The sequence below is a fragment of the Thrips palmi genome, unplaced genomic scaffold, assembly GCF_012932325.1.
Source record: "Thrips palmi isolate BJ-2018 unplaced genomic scaffold, TpBJ-2018v1 HiC_scaffold_16, whole genome shotgun sequence".
Classification (NCBI taxonomy): Eukaryota; Metazoa; Arthropoda; class Insecta; order Thysanoptera; family Thripidae; genus Thrips; species Thrips palmi.
The window spans coordinates 5,719,050-5,738,774 of NW_023144625.1; the positions used below are offsets into that span (position 1 = coordinate 5,719,050).

At 45.5% G+C, this 19,725-nt stretch overlaps 2 protein-coding genes across 6 annotated transcripts in view; both read left to right on the top strand.

The window, feature by feature from the left end:
* LOC117643136 (lactase-phlorizin hydrolase-like) overlaps positions 1-19,725 on the top strand; it is an 81,753-nt gene that overhangs the window by 47,098 nt on the left and 14,930 nt on the right. The window lies entirely within an intron of this gene.
* LOC117643140 (venom allergen 3-like) lies at positions 6,947-15,045 on the top strand. 5 transcript variants are annotated; one of them, XM_034381839.1, is made up of 6 exons: positions 6,947-7,077; positions 9,625-9,795; positions 9,899-10,033; positions 10,971-11,052; positions 12,642-12,783; positions 14,958-15,045. In XM_034381839.1, exons 2-6 carry the CDS (start codon positions 9,661-9,663, stop codon positions 15,028-15,030), a joined length of 567 nt encoding a protein of 188 aa, XP_034237730.1. In that variant the 5' UTR covers positions 6,947-7,077; positions 9,625-9,660; the 3' UTR covers positions 15,031-15,045. The 5 variants fall into 5 exon arrangements, with proteins under 5 accessions (XP_034237730.1, XP_034237732.1, XP_034237734.1 ...); XM_034381841.1 differs by lacking the exon at positions 14,958-15,045 and adding an exon at positions 13,921-13,993; XM_034381843.1 differs by lacking the exon at positions 14,958-15,045 and adding an exon at positions 13,972-13,993.

Sequence of the window (19,725 nt, forward strand, 5' to 3'; positions counted from 1 at the left end):
CTCAAGTGTGTGCCAGGCATGCACTTCTTGGTGCATGCCTGCAGGCACACACTTCTTGGCTGCATGCCTCAGGCACACACTTGCTTAAGCATGTACAATTGTATACATGCATTGGCGACGGCAAGTTTGTGCGAGGCATGCTGCAAAGAAGTGTGTGGCTACCAGGCATGCAGAAAAGAAGTGTGTGCCTGGCACACACTTGACTTTGCTGAGTTGTCAAGTACCGGACTAGTAAATCCTGCTAAGAAATGCTTCGTATTCACTGGTAGCCAACGAATGTGACGTCATATTCGTTGGAGTGTGAATTTTGTCACATTCGTTTGAATATGATGTCACATTCGTTTAAACGTGACTCGGCCGTTCAGGTAGGGTGCCACTTTCGTTTGAACGTGGATCAACATTTAAACGAATGTGACGTTATATTCAAACGAACGTGACAAAATTCACATTCGAACGAATGTGACGTCACATTCGTTGACTATCAGTGTTATGAAGCAATGTCCTTCGTAATACGAAGCATTTCTTCATGATAGTTATCAATTCTACAATGCCTTCATTTTCTTTGTAGTTATGAAGCAAATACTTCGTAGGCTTTTAAGAGAAGGGCTGATTCACATCCAAACGAATGTCACACAATGCTCAAACGCACGTGACAGTTCGTCACATTCGTATCGACGTGATGTCACGTTCCTGGAGTGAGACTGTATATCACATTTATTTTCATCCGAGAGCGGTTGCACACTATCAGACCCGTACTGAGTTTCTGTTCACTAACGTATTGGGGTGATTCCGTGCGTAGAGGGTCATTTTGGATGTACCAAATGTTCATTTTTAAAGTTCAACTTTAGGGGCTAAATTTGGTGTAGATGGCATACATAGTACCCCACAGTACCCCTCTGAGCGTGGCAGCGCTACAAGTTGACTTTTAATTTCACCCCTTATGAAATACGGCGGAAATTACAGAAATAATGACGGAATTTACAGATTACGGAATTTACAAAGCGAAGTGTTTCGTCTCCTGACCCGCTGGGTTACAAGATAAGTAAAAACTGTTGACGGTGTCATTTTGAGCATCCAAAATAGCGTTTTTCAGCGAAGGTTGTAGAAATTTTCTCCCTCAGATATAGGAGCTACGGCCCGAAACGGAATTTACATCTATTTTTACACCCTTACCGTTTTGAACAATTCTGACGGCCTGGAAGCGTCGTTTGACCGCCCAATGTCCCGCGGGCACGGGCTTCTGGAAGCGTTTTTTATGTTCTTTCGATCCCACGTGGTCGCGAGGTTCTAAAACGAAAAGGAACCCCAGTAGACCGTCAGTTGTGAAAGCAGCATAGGTCACATGGTCACACGGTGGACATTTTCCCATAGGCTGTTTCGGGTTTAACAAGTGATGATACAAAGGTCACCTTCCGTAATTTTGCAGAGAATAAGTCAGGGAAGAGAGTGAAATAGCCAGTTTTCTTTTGATGCGGCTGAGTCATATGCTACAGCATGGCAATGTTGTCTTATAGGTGTTGGTGACCATGACGGAACTTACAAAACGACACTTTAGCAGCTTACGAAACCTAGAAAAACAAAAGTTAGATTGACTTATCCACATGAGCACATGGTCTTCGTTTAGTAAAACAAATTTGAATTGCCAGAGCTACCAAATCAACCTCAGTTCAGGCGCAAGGCCCCGGTGACCTGAAATGACCCCCTACGCACGGAATCACCCATTGGCGTTTGTGCGCATTAATAAGCGTATTAACATTTTTGTTTGTTTCTCAAACATTTATTTCGGCCACTGAGCGCACCGTACTGCCACACTCGCTGCTTGTCTCCGCCGGTATAACGTGTCACCCTAGTAAGGACGACCATGTCTCGTTTTGCAGTGCAGGCGAGCATGTGTCGGCATACGATCAATCGTGGTCTAACCCGTATTGGTAATGTCCGGAGTGACAAATACCGCCCATCCGCCATGCCAGCCGAAAGTGTTGCCGACCCTCTAGGCGCTGGCCGCACGCGGCTCAGTGGGCGGGAAGGCCGGCGCAGGCGGCCAAAACTCTAGAAGCGTTTTGGGATTCAGAGTCTCTAAATGGGACCAGAACCGATCAAGTGCACTTGGAGATCTTATTGTGTGCTTCTCTACATTTCATTTTATATAGAGAAAAGATCTCGGCATGTTCAACACATCAGGTCAATTGCTGGGTAGTGTGAAAGCTCAGCAAGTATTACTAAAACTTCACAAAAATGCTGAGAATTTTAAATTTAAGGATAGCAAGTAAGAACAAAACCAGAAACAAGACATTGCTCCAATGTTGAATGCAATATTCTTAACGAATTTAAGGGGGGAGACTCGTCTTTAACACCATAATTTTAGCAAATTTCAGGCTTACATGAAAACTATTTCCAATAGATTTGAGGGTCAGTGGGGTTTTCCAATAAAAAGCTGGTTCTTTAAGGGGAGGTTCTGGTGAAAATGCTATTTTCTCCTAAATAGGTCCCACTGTGAAAATTTGTTAAAAATTTGATGTCTTATCAAGTAGTTATTAAAATTTTTCATTGGGTAGGCACATTCTATGCCCTGAATCCAGTCGCAGAGCCTTTTTCTCCCATTTAGGCTATAACTTTAAAAATCTTCTTGCGCATACTATTTTGTCGTAAAAGGTTGGCTTAGACATTTTTCACTTCTTCGATTCATTTTTTAAAAATGCCGGCATGCCCATCTCAAAATGTCAATTGCATTTTTATTCACAAGCTTTCTAACCAAGCATTTCACTAAAATTGATCAAAAATGTACAAAATAGACAAATTTCAGGGACTTTTCAGCTTAAAAAGCTAATAATTAATAATATAATGGAAGTTTTGAGCTATGCATGCCGGAATCTTTTGAAAATGAGTCGAAGAAGTGAAAAATGTCAAGGTCAACCTTTTACGACAAAATAGTATGCGCAAGGAGATTTTTTAAGATACAGCCAAAATAGGCTCAAAAAGACTCTTCGACTGGGTTTACAGCCTGGCATGTGCCTTCAAAAGTCAAATTTTAGTCTCCCCAATGAAAAATTTTATATTCCAAACAAATTATGACTGTAGGATCCATTTGGAAAATGGCAAGATTTTCACCAGAACCTCCCCTTAAGGTTCATTTTGGAAAAAAAAGTTTGACTCTAGGCCTCATAACCTAGGATCTGTAATCTTTCTGCCAAACCTCGAAAATACGACAAAAATTCACTGCGCGCATGATTTTTGGATAATGAGGCATCATATCATAAATGTCTTTGTTGCTCCTTCAAAAGGACTCCCGGCACTCTAGATTGAACTAGGATAATTGAAATAGGTGGTTCCTAAGTGCCTGAAACTTACATTTTAAGGTGTACGAAAGAAAGCATTCAAATTTAAGCATTTCCATAACCGTTTTCGGCCACTTCCGCTTGTCCGATTGAAGATATCCTAGTTCAGACTGACGGCCTTATGGAGGTGAAACATTGGAAAAATTATGAAGTCAATACAATCAACGGTCTGGCTTAAATCGTGCGCGCAAGACCCAAAATATTGCAATTGAGTAAAATAGCTCCAAAGTTTGAACGGTCTAACCTATCCTGTGGAAAATAAATTACAAAATGTCGTCCTTTGGCCAAACGGTTTTGAATTTCAAAACTAGCCAGCCACCCAATTCAAGGGTTTGACACAAAGAATTCAAAAAACTCAAAAACAAAAATCTGATTTTTTGAAGGAGAATGACGAGTCTCCCCCCTTAATAGTACAATGCATTGATATCGCACCATACGTGCCATGCCATAGCCTTACGTCTGAAATTCCCGTACGAAAATTCCCTTTGCCAATGCATGGGAAGTCGGCGTGACTTTATTTTGAGAAGTCAAAAAAAAAAATCATCGGCCAAATTTGGGTAACGGACACAGGGGGTCCGTGGCCCTGAAAGAAAGTCATCAGGGACCCACCTCACAACGAAGCCGACGACGCCAACTCAAATTTGGGCAACAAAACGCGTGTTACCAAATGATCCATGAAGCGGAAGAAGGGAATAATTCGACTTATCTCCTAATTGACTTTACATCTGTGCCTCAGGATGGTTTGCATCATTACACCAAATTGGTTGACCCAATTCCTAACAGTTAAAGAGAAAATCCACATAAAAAATGGATCTAAGTCAACTTGACCCCTTTTACGGTCTACATTTTATCGGAAAATGGAGGTTACTCAACCGAAGTCCACATAACTCCATTGCACAAAATGGCAAAAGGAGATAACTCAACTTGTGTCTTTATGAATGTAATGTAAGAAGAATCGATTCAACTTAACTCCCATCACTAGTTGGAAAAAAGAGGTGACTCCAAAAATGTACCACAGAAATACAGACTCTACGCAGACCTCAGCTCCACTGGAATTGTCTCCAAATTCCGCCTTGTTTGGGAGAAGTAAGTAAACATGGTTCATTCCAACGTAAAGATTAAAACCACAGAAATCGTCTACAGAGCGATGCTACACTTTTGAAAATTTTCATAGCTATTTCCTAGGCTTCCTTGACAAAAATGCAATTGCATCATTCATCTGATTGGATTCAGTTTACCCTGCAAACAGTTTTTAGTGTCTCCTGAAAAACGATGAAAATTGAGTTATTCCCTTCTTCCGCGTCATGGATCAAATATCGGGTGACTTTTTCGTCACCCAAAATGAGGAAACAAAGTTACATCTCTCCTGCCTCAGTGATATAATGCCCCCGTCCCCACCTACCTCCAGCGGGGCCGCTGCAGACTGCGCGTGCCGCGGCTCCCAGTGCACGTCCACGCCGCTCCAGGTCCGAGGGTCGCGCGACAGCGACAGCCACTTCTTGCACACCAGCGGCACCGCGTCCAGGAGCGACGCGCCGTCCCCCACCAGGGACAGCACGTCGAGGAGCAGCTCGTCCGGAAGGGTGTCCATCGCACTGCCGAAATGTCGGTTGCCGCGTCACTCTAAATGTCTTTGAGGAGAAATTTACCACAGGGGTCCTATTGTCCTATTCACAAGAACTTATCTGGGCGTTCCCATTCAAAGAATCTTATCAGCAAAGCAAGCGAATTTCACCAAGTTTGATCATTTGAGGCAGCTACAAATCAAAATAATTTGGGATTGTAGTTACACAAACTTGAAGATGAAAGATCGAAGAAATTAACGGTGTGTGTGATCGATTCTCACGTTTCGGGGTAGTTTTGGCGTCTCTGATTTGCCGAAAGTGAGAAATATCCAATTAAGTTTTTTCTGATTATTAGGGTCCTGGATGATACTTGAGTTATGGCAATGGTATTTATAGTAAAGACCTTGTACTATCTTTCTAAAAACATGAGCCATAAGGTATTCCCATACGATTTAGTGGGTGTTTTGATCACGGAAATTACGTTATCGCGGAAGTTACAAAGTGTGAAAATCGGCTTTAACGGCTGACTCGGGCTTGCTGTGGCTTAAAAGTCGTTCCAGGGTCAAATGATACTCTAAGCCCGACATTTAAGCGGAAATTTTTTTCACCTAGTGCTGCTGCAACATTGGGTAAAGGGTGCCACGGAAGTTACAGGTAATTGTTGATACACGCCATTTTATAATGCTCTAGCCCGCTTTGAGACCGTGTACAGCATCTTAGATTTCCGCGACCCATGCAATTATATCCCAGGGACTCCACTTTGATGGCTTGTGTCATGGAAAGTTAAAAGTTTGGCTTGGGGAGAAGCCCAGAGCTGCCTTTTCGAAATTTGTGTAGTGGAATTTAATATACGGTGGACATTTTTCGTTGCAGCATAAGTACCTTTAAAAGAAGTCTGGCGTATTGGTCTTCGGTTGAAATTAGCTCGAGACATGCCAAGCTTCGAATCCCCATCGACAGTTGGCAGCATTTTCGAACCACACCGCCACAATGGGTGCGGAAAGTTCGAGTATGTTCTCTTTGGACAATCACGGAAGTTACATTTAGGGTATCCCAAACGCTGCGTAGACCAATCCAACGAACGTGAACTTTTCGAAATGTGTGCGTTTAGTGGGCAATGGCCCTCCCTAACATCAGAAACAAACCCCATGTCGATATCTGCGCTCGTTTGGGCACAGGAGTCAGAAGAAACGAAACTACCCCGAAACGTGAGAATCGCTCGTGTAGAAATATGTTCCGCTTACCCTCTTCTCCGTCCCAAATGGTCAAACTTAGTGAAATTCGCGTGCGTTGCGTTGCAGATAAGACTCTTTGAATAGGAGCGCCCAGATAAGATCTTTTGAATAGGGCCCGTCAATTTACACGAAGGAAAAAGCACAAGCTAAATACGAACGTAGGTTTTTAGGTTCGGTGATGTAAACTTTATCACCCTAATTGGGGTGCTACCTAGGCCAATTATGTGGCACCGATCTAGATTCTTCCATTCTCAATGCACATCACCAATCGAGGTGATGATTTTGCTGTCACGTCCTTGCAATTAGTAAAAAACCTATGACGAAAATGTCATCGATTTGTAATAACATTAATTCTTATAATTCTTAAGTGACGGAAAATGTCAGCCACAATTTTGTCGTGAAGTGATAACCTTTTTATTGGCCGAGTGATCGCGAAGCCTGTTTCGGATGGGGTTGAAAAGTTTTGTCGGTCTGTCAGCACTACTCCTTCAACATTCTCAGTTCCATCACCTATTTTCACGAAACTTTAGAATTTTATAGCGTGCTAGGGTAAATGCATAACGGCAATTGCAGTAAGTGGATCCATTCCGAACAACAGCAAATTCGGCCAAACCGTGGTATGAACGTTTCTCATGCCAGTTCACCCTATTCGTGGCCCGATCCTTGCCCATGCGCCCTGCCCAGGTGTTGCTACCCGCTATAAAATTTCGACATTCAAAATTTCCTAGTAGTGCTGACGACGCACGGTCGTTAACCATGACGCACCTGTCTTTCCGTCACAAGAAGTCGTGCGTGCCGCGCAGACGACACGTACTCTGGGCACGACTCTCTCGTCTTTCCTTCACGGCGAACAGTTTTATCGACAATATAAAGCGCCCTGCTTGTTAGCTCTCAGCTCTTGCTGACGAGCGAGGGTCCCTGGTGGGTTCTGCAACCTGCAAGGTAAGCGCACACTAAACAAGCTAGGGCCCGCCCTTCCGTCGAACCGAGTTGCCAGCTCCGCTTCGCTGCGCCGGCAACTCGGTTCGACAGGGGGCCGGCCCAGCTTGGCCTGCCGGCGGCCTTTCCTCGGGCCTTCGGCCCTCGCATCAGACCCAACCTGGCCAGTCGAAGACCCGGGCCTTCGGCCCGCTCGCATCACACACACCGTGAGCGGGTAAAGCAAAGTTATCGATGTACCATCGTGACTTAGGCCCGCCTTTCTATTCACAATATGCAATAGTCCTTACACTTTTTACTCCAACTGTCCTTAGAATATGCCCATTTCATTTGTCTCTTCGCCCTCATTCCGAAAATACCCATATTTGCCATGCTACTGCAACACCTTGCAATAGAGGCACAGCAGGAGCGCAAAACGAGTCCGTCGCACTTTTTCCCATAACTCATGAAGGCGGGCTCCTGGACCCCCCTTCCGACCCCTCGTTGAAGAGGTCTTGCCAAGACCTATCCAAAACTTAAGTAAAAATTTTCAGTCGGTCGACCCCATGTGACTAATAGACGAAGTCGGGCTCCTGGACCCCCTTTCCGACCCCTCGTTGAAAAGGTCTTGCTGAGACCAATCGAAATCTGCAATACATTTTTTTAGTCGGTCGACCCCCTTTTTTGAAGATCCTGATCTGGCCAACTTGTAAAAGCGGCCGATGGGGTCGGGACCAGGTCCATTCATCTTGTCTCGTCGCCCCGATTCCAAAAATACCCCTATGTGCCCTGCTAGCACCAATAATGGCGGAAATCCCCCTCCCGCTCATGTAAACCATGATGCACCTGCAGCAGCCCTTGTGCGACCCGGACGGGATTTGCACCACCGGATTATTTGTTTGGACGGTACTCCTGAAGTACCCCCCAAATCTGGTTACTCTAGCTCAACTCCTTCCTTGTACACAGACGCCAACAACAACAACTACAACAACAACAACACACAGACACAAAGGCAAATGCATAGGCCCTCCCCCTATTTTTTGAATAGAAGGGCGGGCCAAAAATCTGCGAAGAATCGCTTCGTGATACAAAGGAAATGCAAGGCATTGCAAAATCCGCGAAGAAATGCTTCGAATTATCACGCAAAATCCTTCGTAATACGAAGCAATTCTATAATGCCATCATTTTCTTCGTAGCTACGAAGCAAATGCTTTGTACGTTTTTAAGAGGGCGTCGTGCACACTTAAAAAAATGAGTTTCGAATCCGAGAAAATTGGTATCAGATTAAGCTGGTAAAACAAAGGTATAAAAACTACGGCCTAGGGCATTATGCTTTTGGGAAACACTGGTAAAACGTAAACGTAGTATCACCCTCTGTTATCAACACTGTGGCAAAAAACTACGGAAAATTCTGTGAACAGCTTAATTCTCCGTAGACTTCTTGTCAGTATTCTCCGTAGGCTCTTACAGTATTTTCCGTAGGACCGCACAGTATTCTCCGTAGGACCTTACAGTGATCTCCGTAGGACTATACAGTCTTCCAGGTCCTACGGAGAATACTGTGCGGCCCTACGGAGAATACTGTAAGAGCCTACGGAGAATATTGAAAAGAGGGCTACGGAGAATCCTGGCAAAAAAATTAACAGAATTTTCCGAACCTTTTTGCCACAGTGAAGCGTAGCGTTAACAGTTTGTGTTTGTAATCAAGCGTAACAAGCTCTTTCGCCAAGATTACCCCTACCTAAATGCATGGGGGAATTTCAAGAGAATGCTTCATTTCAAGCGCAACTTCATGCTTGACTCAAGCATGGAGATACGCTTTAATTTTACCAGTGGAGAGCATAAACATTATGCCTGAAGTCCTTTACCTTTTCACTCTCTTCACAAGGGCATATTCAAGACGTTTCAGGTCGTTTCAGTGGCGTAAATCGTTTACGCCCGGAAAGAGCATAGTGTCACCAGTGAATTGAAATGCTCTTGGACAACCCGAGAGCATCTCTTGATGAGACAAATGCTCTCGGATTAAGAACTCATTTATTCAGTGCGAACGCCGTACTTTCACTGTGGCAAAAAGCTACGGAAAGTTCTGTTAATTTTTTTGCCAGGATTCTCCGTAGCCCTCTTATCAATATTCTCCGTAGGCTCTTACAGTATTTTCCGTAGGCTCTTACAGTATTCTCCGTAGGACCTGGAAGACTGTAAAGGCCTACGGAGAACACTGTAAGGTCCTACGGAGAATACTGTACGGTCCTACGGAAAATACTGTAAGAGCCTACGGAGAATATTGATAAGGTGGCTACGGAGAATTACCACAAGCTGTTTACAGAATTTTCTGTAGCTTTTTGCCACAGTGAATTATCACTCGTCGTTCCTAGGCGCGGGTCCAGGAATATGGGTTGGGGGGGGGGGGGAAGCAATGTCACAAAAGTTGCCTACCTAGAGGCGCAGTGCGCGACTTTTTGCCTACCTTTCAGGCGGCTTCGCCTTACAGGAAGGGCGACCCCTCTCCCCCCGTTCGTTCTGTAGGAAAAGGTTTAGGAAAATCTTCACGGTTTGCAACTTCTTGAACAGCAGCTTGCGTGTCGTGGCCGTCTCAACTCATCGGCCATGCTTCGCCTCTTCGTTCTGGTGGCCGTGCTAGGCGTGGCCGCTGCCGCCACCGACTACTGCAAGCTGTGCCCTGACCACGTCATGTGCAAATACCCCAGCGCCTCACCGGGGAAGGCGTGCAAAAACTACAAGGTATACCGCGGTTTGATGGCCCGCCAGGGAACGAGATGCAACGAATCAAACATTCTCGCTTGGGCGCGAATACTAAAATACATTTTTTTGGTGAACCATATAGAAGCCAACCATCTCGGCCAGCGACAAGGAACTCATCGTGCGGCTGCACAACGAGTACCGTAACAAGGTGGCGTTGGGGCAGGAGAAGCGCGGCAAGAACAACCCCCAGCCGTCTGCTTCGAATATGAGGAAAATAGTAAGTGCGATTGTTGCCATCGAGGAAGCTACGTAGGATTTGTGCTTATCATGGAATGGGTCTCAGGACTTGACATCACACCTTAAAGTGATGTGTGAATGGGAACTTATATACCAATGGTCTGAGGTGGTTGAGACCTTAGGGCGTTTTGGACCTAGGTAGGAACCAACCAAATTTCATGCAAATCTACCCACCCATTTAGCCACAGTAGGCTGTTTTCATTGAAATTAAGCGTTTAGTAGAAAGGTCAGCCACGCAAAGTTTTTTGACTGAATGATGTGAAATTTGCCTAGACCCATATACTTTACTGTAACAGAGTGATATTTGACCTTTATTTTTCGTTTTGACAGAGCAAACTTAACCATTTTTTTCATATAATAAAATTAGTCTTTTTCTCCAGTTAAACGATTTGAGACAAATGCCAGCTATTTGAAAAATCTCTCTGTCATCATTTTAATCAATTTTGGTACAAATTTTCGCCCACACCTCACCTTAACCTAATGCAAAGTTTCCATGTGCTTGTGCTTACAAAAATGCGTACCTAACCGGACCACGAGGCTACTTAGGCCCAGATGTTGCGTACTTACATCGACTTAGATTTCCTTGCAAGCCGATGAGGCAGCTTGCCCTTACACTCTCATTCCAGGAACGTGACATCACGTTGATACGAACGTGATAAAATGTAACGTTCGTTTGAGCATTGTGTCACGTTCGTTTCAACAGCTGATTTTTGGCCAATTCACAACCAAACGAATGTGACACAATGCTCAAACGAACGTGACATTTTGTCACGTTCGTTTCAACGTGATGTCACGTTCCTGGAATGAGAGTGTAATTGGCCCAGGTATCGGAAGTTTACATCCGTGTTGACGGCGAGCATTAGTTAACGAGAACGGGGACTGAGTGTTATTCGTTCCGTGTTGTCTTATTCTTGCAGTCATGGGACGACGAGATCGCTACCTATGCTCAGCGCTGGGCGGATCAGTGCACCTTCGAACATGATACGTGCCACACGACCAGTAAGTAAAAGTTGTTATTTTCTGTCAAGTTTGTTTTTCTCAGGTTTTAAGGACGTAAGGGTGGCGGTCCATTTCGAGAAGGCTTTTCCGAATAAGCGTTGGCCCCGTCAGGCGTCGCCAGACTGCAGCCAGGTCAGGCAGGGCCACGCAGACACTACAGCACAATAGCTTTTATTGCCCCCCGACCGGAGAGGGGCAACGGCAACTCGCCTCCGGAGCTGGGCTCCGATGAGCAGCCGAGCAGTTTTGCTTGTCCGGCCAATCGGCTGTAATTTTTCTAAGTCCGTGTTCATAGTAAAATGACAATTTTTGACAACGCTACCAAAATGCTTGTCACGAAACGGTTCACATTTCAGTGTAGGTGTGAAATGCAGTTTGTCCTGCTTCGTCAAAATGATCGCTCGAATTCAAATTTTGCATGAATAGATCCAGAATTTTGTCCCGCGTGCATTGGTCATCGTTGCAAACATGTCAAGCGACGCGTTAGAAATTTGACTCTCTGGACTAGGCCAGGTAGTCGCCCCCTGTCTATTGTGTCGAGGGCCTCATTCACTGCCGGCGGCTCGTCGCACCGAAGCGAGGATGGTGACAAGAGGATTTATTGACCCTCAACCCCAGACTGAAATTTTTTGAACGGCCCGTTTTTCAGCGTCCAATCGGACAGAAATGGTTTTCTCGCAAAATCGCGGTTCCAATGGTACTTTGAAAAATAGTCCTGCGACAATTTTGACCGAAGCTTTGACCTCCCGTTTTGCAAAAGTTGGAGATGGCTCCGCACTGGCTGCAGTCCGGTCCCAGACGGCACGCGGCGGCGAGGGTCTGGGGCTCGCTTTGTTCCCCGGCTGGCTACCTGCAGCGGGGGCTGCTTCGGAAACAAGTCGATGCGAGAAAGACAAGACATCGCTTGTCTCTCTCTCCTGTTGAAACGACAGCAAATATACTTGATTTTCGGACCCAGGTTCTGGATGAACCGTTTGTTCCAGCGACTTGGAACTTTTTGCAATCAATAGAGGAAAGTCGTGGCTGTGAGGTAAAGGTTTTTCAACCTCCTCACTCTTGTAGTTTAGTCGCTGCGCACTTCACAAAACTGTCCATTTTCAAGGCGTTCCAGGAGTCTTCCCTTGAACCCGATCACCGCGAAATTTCTTTACATCATACCTGTGGTTGTCTTCTACAAGCATGCGCAATTTCACTATGCTCCTCCCATTGGTTCTCCAGGAACCTGGGTCCGAAAATGGCGAAAAACGCACAATTTTCGAACTTGTAGGCATCGTTACGCCCAAACTAAGCGTCACAGAGGAAAACCGCTCGGCAGGATTAGAAAACACACCCAACACTATCAAATGCCGAAAAAAAAATTTTGCCACCCGTACGCCCTTAAGGGGAGGTGGGGATTTTCAAAACAATTAGGAATGAAACTCAGCAATACGCAATCGGCTGCTTGCAATATTTGGGGCGTAATAATAAAAGGTTTAAATTAGCGCTTTTCTGCTCTTGTTGTCTGAAGTAATTCGATTCGGAAATTTGTTAATTGATTTCGAAATACTGGCACATTACTAACTATGACTATCCTCCTTTGAACTCAACAGAGGACGGAACCGTGTCTGGACAAAACCTGCTCCTCGGTGGTCTTGCCCCTAACCAGACCAAACCCGATTGGACAGCAGCTGTGAAGATATGGTACGAGGAAGTAAAAGATCGTGATGGGTCTCTCAACACCAAGCCGTTCAAGTAAGTGTTCCTTCGGACTTCGTAATTTTTCTTGCTTATGATCAGTCTCCAGGAAGTGCGCATGCGCCACAATAGTTTGACTCCCTGTACTCCACTGAACCTTGGAGTGCGCTCTTTCTTGAAGTCCTGCGAAGAAAACTAACTGCATTTCTTCATAATACCTAGAATTTTGCGCCAAAATATTATGGAGCCATATTTTCCTCGTCGTGTGAAGTTTTCAAACTCTGTACCTTACGAAGAACAGCCAAAATAGATTCGTAATGTAAAAAAATGAGTTCGTGTTATGTTCGCGCAAATTTCTTCGCAAATTGCAGCGAAATTCACCGCAAGGATTTTGGAGTGCGGAGCTCAGAAAAAACGCTAGAAATTTCTGTATGTGGTCACAATTTTCGGACGGAAACCTGCCTCTGGAACTGCAGTCATAGTAGTATAAATACCCCCAGGTCCCCCAGCGCCATCTTGATTCCCCCAGGTCACCTGTCCTAACCTACCCTTGGGAAGGGTCAAAAATGGGGCATTTTTGGAAAAAAAAAATTTTGTCATTTTTTGTGGATTTTTTTTGGAGGTGAAGATGAGGGCTCTAACCCAACCTAACCTAAGCTAGGGGGTGGGCCTAACCTACCCTTCAACCCCCCAGGGGGCGTTTGGGGCGATCAGGACTGTGAGGCGCGTGAGGTGCGCTTAACGGAGGAGGCGGAGCGCCTGCGAGGTAGGCAGGCCCGCCGCGCTCCGTGCCGCGCCGCGCCGCCGGGCGCCTGGGAGGCCACTGCGCTCTGTCCCCAGGTGACGCATCGGACTCAGCACCATTCAATATCGGGGCCAGCAAAAACTTCGAAGACCGTCATGCCCAGTTTACAAATGGAGGTCCACGCAGTGAGCCCGAGATGGGTTTGACTGAATTGTGGGACTCCATCCACCTCTTTGAAATTAGCGTCTCTTTCAACAAGAACGAATGGCTTATCTCGCAGCTTAATGTAATGAATGAGATGAGACTGCAAGCGGTCATACTGGCCGAGGTGGTCCTCGGTCTTGCCTGTGAGATGGGCGGTAATTTTCGGGACCAGCCATTCTTTCTCTAGATAGAACTCTTCGATTTCGTCAAGACTGTATTCATCTTGTAGGAAACCTTTTTTCCAGATCTGAACCGTGTCTGTGGCTTGCGAGGCGACCAGTTCTTTCTGATTCCAGTGGTTGAGCATGAAGCGGAGCGATTCCATCGTGGCGACTGGTGTACGCGTACTGATGCGTGTGGCTGGAACGCGCCCCCTTTTATGCCGCAGCGCCGCGATGCGCGCGCCGCCTTGTGGTCAAATTTTGTACTAAGTGCCGCGCATGCGCAGGTGCGCCGCCCCCGCCGCGCTGGGCGCGCTGGCTGTGCAGGGGTACCACTTTGCCGAACTAAAATTTCTCTTTCGAGTTAGAAACATTTTCTTTTTTTGATTTTTTGTGTTTGTAAAAAACTTTTTAAAATTTTTTTGTGTTTGTAAAAAACTTTTTTATGAAAGAATTATTTTTTTCTTGCACAACTTTTTTGCGAGTGAGAATCACTTGGCAAAACGCATTTGCATTTATGTGCAAACATGCGTTTGAACATGCTTCGCACTACTTGATCGTTTTTTATAGGATCATCTCGAAAATATTTTTTGACAAATGAATGAAGCGAAAATCCGTGTGCTCGATGTACTAAGTACATGACACAGTATTGCCCACACACGTCCGAATCGATGGCTTGCAAACTCTTTGGATTGTACGTCCATTTTTTGCAGAGCCGGTCCAAAAATTTACGGTGTGGTTTTACTATCGGTGGGAGTCCGTAGGAATCCCAGTATTCACCATGTCCGTCTTTATCTATGTAAAATGCAATCCAGTGTTGTCCTGGTTTACTCAGTGGGTCTGTGTTGCAAATGAGAAGGGCTGGCCGTTTGTGTAGTCGGCGTGGGAGTGTGTCTGCGGCAAAAACGCCTTCAAACAACGGCGCAACGTGTTTGTCTTTTTTCATAATGGTTCCGAGTGTGTTTCCGTCCATGAATCTACACGTTGTAATCCACTATAACGTTTCGATTTTTGTCAATTTCAATTAGATTTTGGAACTCTGCGTAAATGATGCAATTTATAGGTTGGGCGAGAGCCTCACCAAACTTGACTTCTAATCGCAGTGTCCCCTGGCGTTGCAGATTCCAATGCGGTTCACTGGCAGACAAATCAGGTGACAGGTCGAAAGCAAAAAGGGTAAGCCCTTTCGCGTAGTCCTCGTATTTGATTTGATTGCCTTCGTCTCGCCAGTGCACGCCCGTTCCGCAGAACAGTGTATTGAATGATTCCATGTACAGTCCGTTCTGGAAATCAGGGGTCAGGGGCTGAGAGGGAACTGGGTGTCCGTCCACCATTAGACTCAAGTAGTTCAAGTTAAAGTGTTGGAAATTGAATCCATTCCGTTGGTAATCTCCATTAAAACTTCGGTTGTCGACGAATCCAATCACAATTCTTTGAGGCATTTGATTCATGAAAAGATTATCGATATTTTTGTCACGTAGTCCCTGACCGATAGTGACTGTTTTAATGTCTACTCGATTGACTGCGTACTTGGCAGGGGCTTTTTCCAGAGCCTGTGCGTGTGCCAGCAGTATCGTGGGTGAAATAACGACTTTTCGTACGTACAAAGTTGCGTCTAAAAGTCTTATTTTTTCATTCCCAGCCGTGGACATGAGAGAGAAAGCGTCTCGATTCCGAATGAATTTCAGGCGTAGTTCCACATTATTGAGTAAGAAGTGATCTTGATTGAAAAAATCAATGTGCAACGGGCCCATCATCTCAAAGGGGCGACTCCGCGCTGTGCGCGCACGGCGCCACGCCAGGCCGAGGTTCTGGGCTCCGTCCAGAGAATCAAAGTGGCCTGGCGTGTCCTGGTACCACAGTCTCTGAGTCATGTGAGACTGTTTGGCCGAGCTGTCGTAATTGAGTAATGCCTCAATGTACGCGCGATACGGGTAGGTCATACTAGAGTGAGAAATCACCTTTTGGTTCAAACTCACGTCTACCTGGCTCCATAGTGCATGGAGCGCGTAATTCACGGGGACGGCATCATTATTGTCCGCTGCAGTGATGTCACTGCCGTCAGCGTTCACTATCTTGGCCTTGACCAAGAGAATCGTGTGTGCCGGGTCCAGGTATTCGCTCCCTGCCCCAGGGATGCAAAATTCGAGGGTGTTAGACGAATCGAGCGTCGTTAGCGGTTTGTAGGGGACCCAATGCGTGGCCTCCAGAGCGGTTTGAGTGGGTGGTACCATCCACAAGTCTAGCTCTGAGCGGAGGCACTCGCTTGACGCAGAATGCATGAATGCCATGTTTTTTTAGCTGAAGTAATTGTCGGGAGCTAAGATCTTTCTCCTACGAGTACTCTTCGCTTTATGGGCCTTCCTTGTGGTCTTACGCCTTTTTATACGCCCGGAGCCCTTCATCGTGTCCGCTTTGCGTTTGAGTGAGTTAGCCAGGTTGTCGCCTGCCTGCTGGATGTGGCGCTGGGCACTGTCCCGCAGGCCCTGGCCTCCTGCCACGTCAGCAAGGACGTGACTGCTGGCGCGCACCGCTTCCTTCCCTACGGCCGCGGCGCCACTGCGTAGGACGGGGAGAATGGAGCGAAATAAACCTCCGAGCCAAGAGCCTAAACCGTAGCCTTTCTGGTACTGCGCGCCGGCGTAATAGGGTCCTGAGCCTGCTCCTCCTCCGGCTTGATTGAGATAGTATTGAGTGATAACGGTCATCGTGTTACTTTTTTCGAAAATGAACTAAGAGTGTCAACGTTCCGTATTCAAATGGTATGAGACGGCCAGCGTGATCCCTTATATAGGTCTGAACCACTCTAAAAAAAATGCTTCTTAAATTTCATAATCTGGATTTGAAGTTATTTGTAGAACAATGGATCTTAAATTTCATATCCAAAAAGTTCTTAAATTTCATAACTTGCTGTTCTAAACTTTCAGAAGTGGTTTATGAAATGTAAGAACTAGTTTATTAATTTTTTAGAATCAATTGGTTTTGAAAATTCACATTTGGTTCTGAATCTCTACAACCAATATTATGAAACATGATATTAGTTTCATTACTGCCCACAAAATGTATAAATAAAAAATAATAATAAATAAAACCTTTATCCCTTTCTTAATGAATATGTTACAAATGATGAAATCTCAGAAAGCTATGATTTCTTTTCACACTCAGTATTATCGCAAATCGTTGCAGCTGGCCAACGGAAATAAGCATTGTACTGTAGTGCAGTCGACGCTGTTAACAGTCAGAGGCGCAGCAGAGGCGCAGCAGTGCATAAGATCCAGATGCACTTTAGGGAAACTCGGTCGACACGCAGAAACTACTTTGGGGACGAGGATGAAAGAGGAGAAGCGAATTGACATAATACGCCACCCACACGTTCATCGCCCGTCCCTACAGTTAAGAAGATGGAATAACAGCACTCAGTAACACCGCTTTTGGCGAAAACACGTCCTTTTTCCGAGGGTCGCCAAAATAGCTTGTAACTCTTGAACACGAGTGGTGGCTGTTCGGCACCACAAGCAACACTTTAACTGCACTCTACGCACTACGCGCACTAACGGTACATAGCGAAACAAAATTGATGACGCGAACTTGCGGTGACGCGGACGCGAACTGGATACGCTGTGCACAGCACTGGAGACAAAGACACACTAAAAGTGACGCAGTGTCGCCGAAATCCCGTGTGGCCGAGGGATTACGCGACCCCTCGCCGGGCACAGGTAGCTTCGGCTTCGGCCGGCAGGCCGGCGAGCGGTGATTTCCGTGGAAGCAGCGCCGACTCGGCTCGGGGCGGCTCGGCTCGGCCGGCTCGGGGCGGCTCGGCTCGGCTCGGCTTGGCCGGCTCGGCTCGGCTCGGCTCGGCTCGGCCCGGAGGACGGTGGCCGGTCAGGCATTGCAAGGGACGCGATTTGCAGTCTCTTGGGAAATACTACACACAAATTTTGAACATGCATTAACTGGAGCATGCCTGCAAGTACGCTCCAACAAGCGCATGCCCGCCAAGCATGCACTAACTAGTGCATCATGCCATGTACACGCGAACTGAAGCAGACAGCTCTCCATACCTCTCATTAATGTAATAACTGTATGCACTAAAAAGTAGTAGGCATACGCTAGCAAAAGCGTGCTTGCTCCAGTTAGTGCATAAAATGTACGTTTTTCAGTTTGTAGACCGCCCCTAGGACTCCTACCTTAGCGGTTCGGAAAATGTTAACACATGCCGATAAAAATGAAAACTTCACCTCTTTATTAATTTAACCATGAATAAAGGACTAGGCAGCAGGACTAAACGGTTTAAAATTTCAGAACCTTGCTCTAAAATCGGCTAGCGTTATAAACTTTCAAAGCGAAAATCTAGATTTTAAGAACCAGAGTTATAAGTCACTCTGTTCTAAAAGTTTATAACCAGTTAATCTTAAAATCCATAACCCAAATCTTAGGTTTCATAACACGATCTTAAATTTTATACGAAGGTTATAAAAATTGAGGTTTAGAACGTGATTATGAAATTTTAGACTCCTTTGGATATAAAATTTCATAATTTTTTTTAGGATTTGGTACATAAATCAAAGTATATCGGGTGGTCACAGTGAACGACTGACATAGTGCCGTACTGTGCTTTGGTGTCCACGGGGACCGTGCGTAAAAGGGGAGCCCTCATGTGCCCAATTATCTGATCAGAGAGAATATTCAAGTAAATGAAAAGTTGCTGGGGAATGCCCAGAGAGAGGTCGACAGGCTTCACGCCATAAAGCTTCTGATTGGCTGGAAAAGGGCCGTGGCCTTCTAGGCCGAGCTGTAATGCGAGGCGAGGGGAAAAAAATACTTTTCCGTTTTCTCCGGGCAAAAAAGGCTCAAAAATAATACGGCCTTCGCTGTCTTCTTGGAAACATTTTCCTGGCCTGATATTATTGGCCACTAGCGCAAGAGCATCGCTTACTGCTGAAATGAACTCTTTTTTGCTGGGGTAACAACCAGGTTTGACTGTCAAAATGTCTGTCATTTGATCTGTTTGTAAAATGATTTCGTTTTCTCCCTCAGTGAGTTGCGCAATAGTGTTTGGGTAGTGTAGTTCGACCAAGGCCGCTTGCCACTCTCCGTGGAGTTCCATGCGGTTGGCTAATTGAGTCTTAAAATGGGACGTTTTGTTGTCAGGGTACACGTCTGGGCTTGCATTACTGGGAAGAAATGCGTAAAAATCCATGATTATTTTTTCACAATATCGGAATCACGAATCCAGGAGCGACTTTTTTTCGGATAACCTCTCCAATGAACGAAATGTTTCAGACTGTTTCCTTTTCCCTTTGACTTCACTATATATTCGATTTGGAACACCTCTGGCTTCGTGATTTTTTGCATCTCACTCTCGTAGAACGTCCCGAGAATTTTATCCTGATCGAGATCCTGGAGCCTGTACACCGGCATCGCATGAGGAATGACCTGAATGACCTGAAGAACTTCAGACCCCCAATTCCATGTGTAAGATTTTTCGAATCTTTTTTTCTCTCGGGTGATTCTGACATAATCTCCTATTTTAAATTTCGGTTTCTGTGATTTAAATGATTTATTATGATACAAGTTATTATATACTTCAAGGACTCGTTCCGGAGTCACGTCTACCGGCCTCATCTTTATTGAACGATGATAAGATTGGTTGTACGACTGGACAATTTTTTCTAGTGTACCATCGATGTAACAGTAATTTCCAGTGGCTGTAAAGTATCTGAACAATTTTGATTTGATTGTTCTCTGCCAGCGTTCAACTATGCTGCATTTAATGTCGGGATTATTTGTGGCAATGTACGTAATATTGTGTTTTTTCAGAAATTGTTGAACAATTTTATTTTTATATTCTGTGCCTTTGTCTGAAAAAAGTCGCACTGGCCGGGGTGA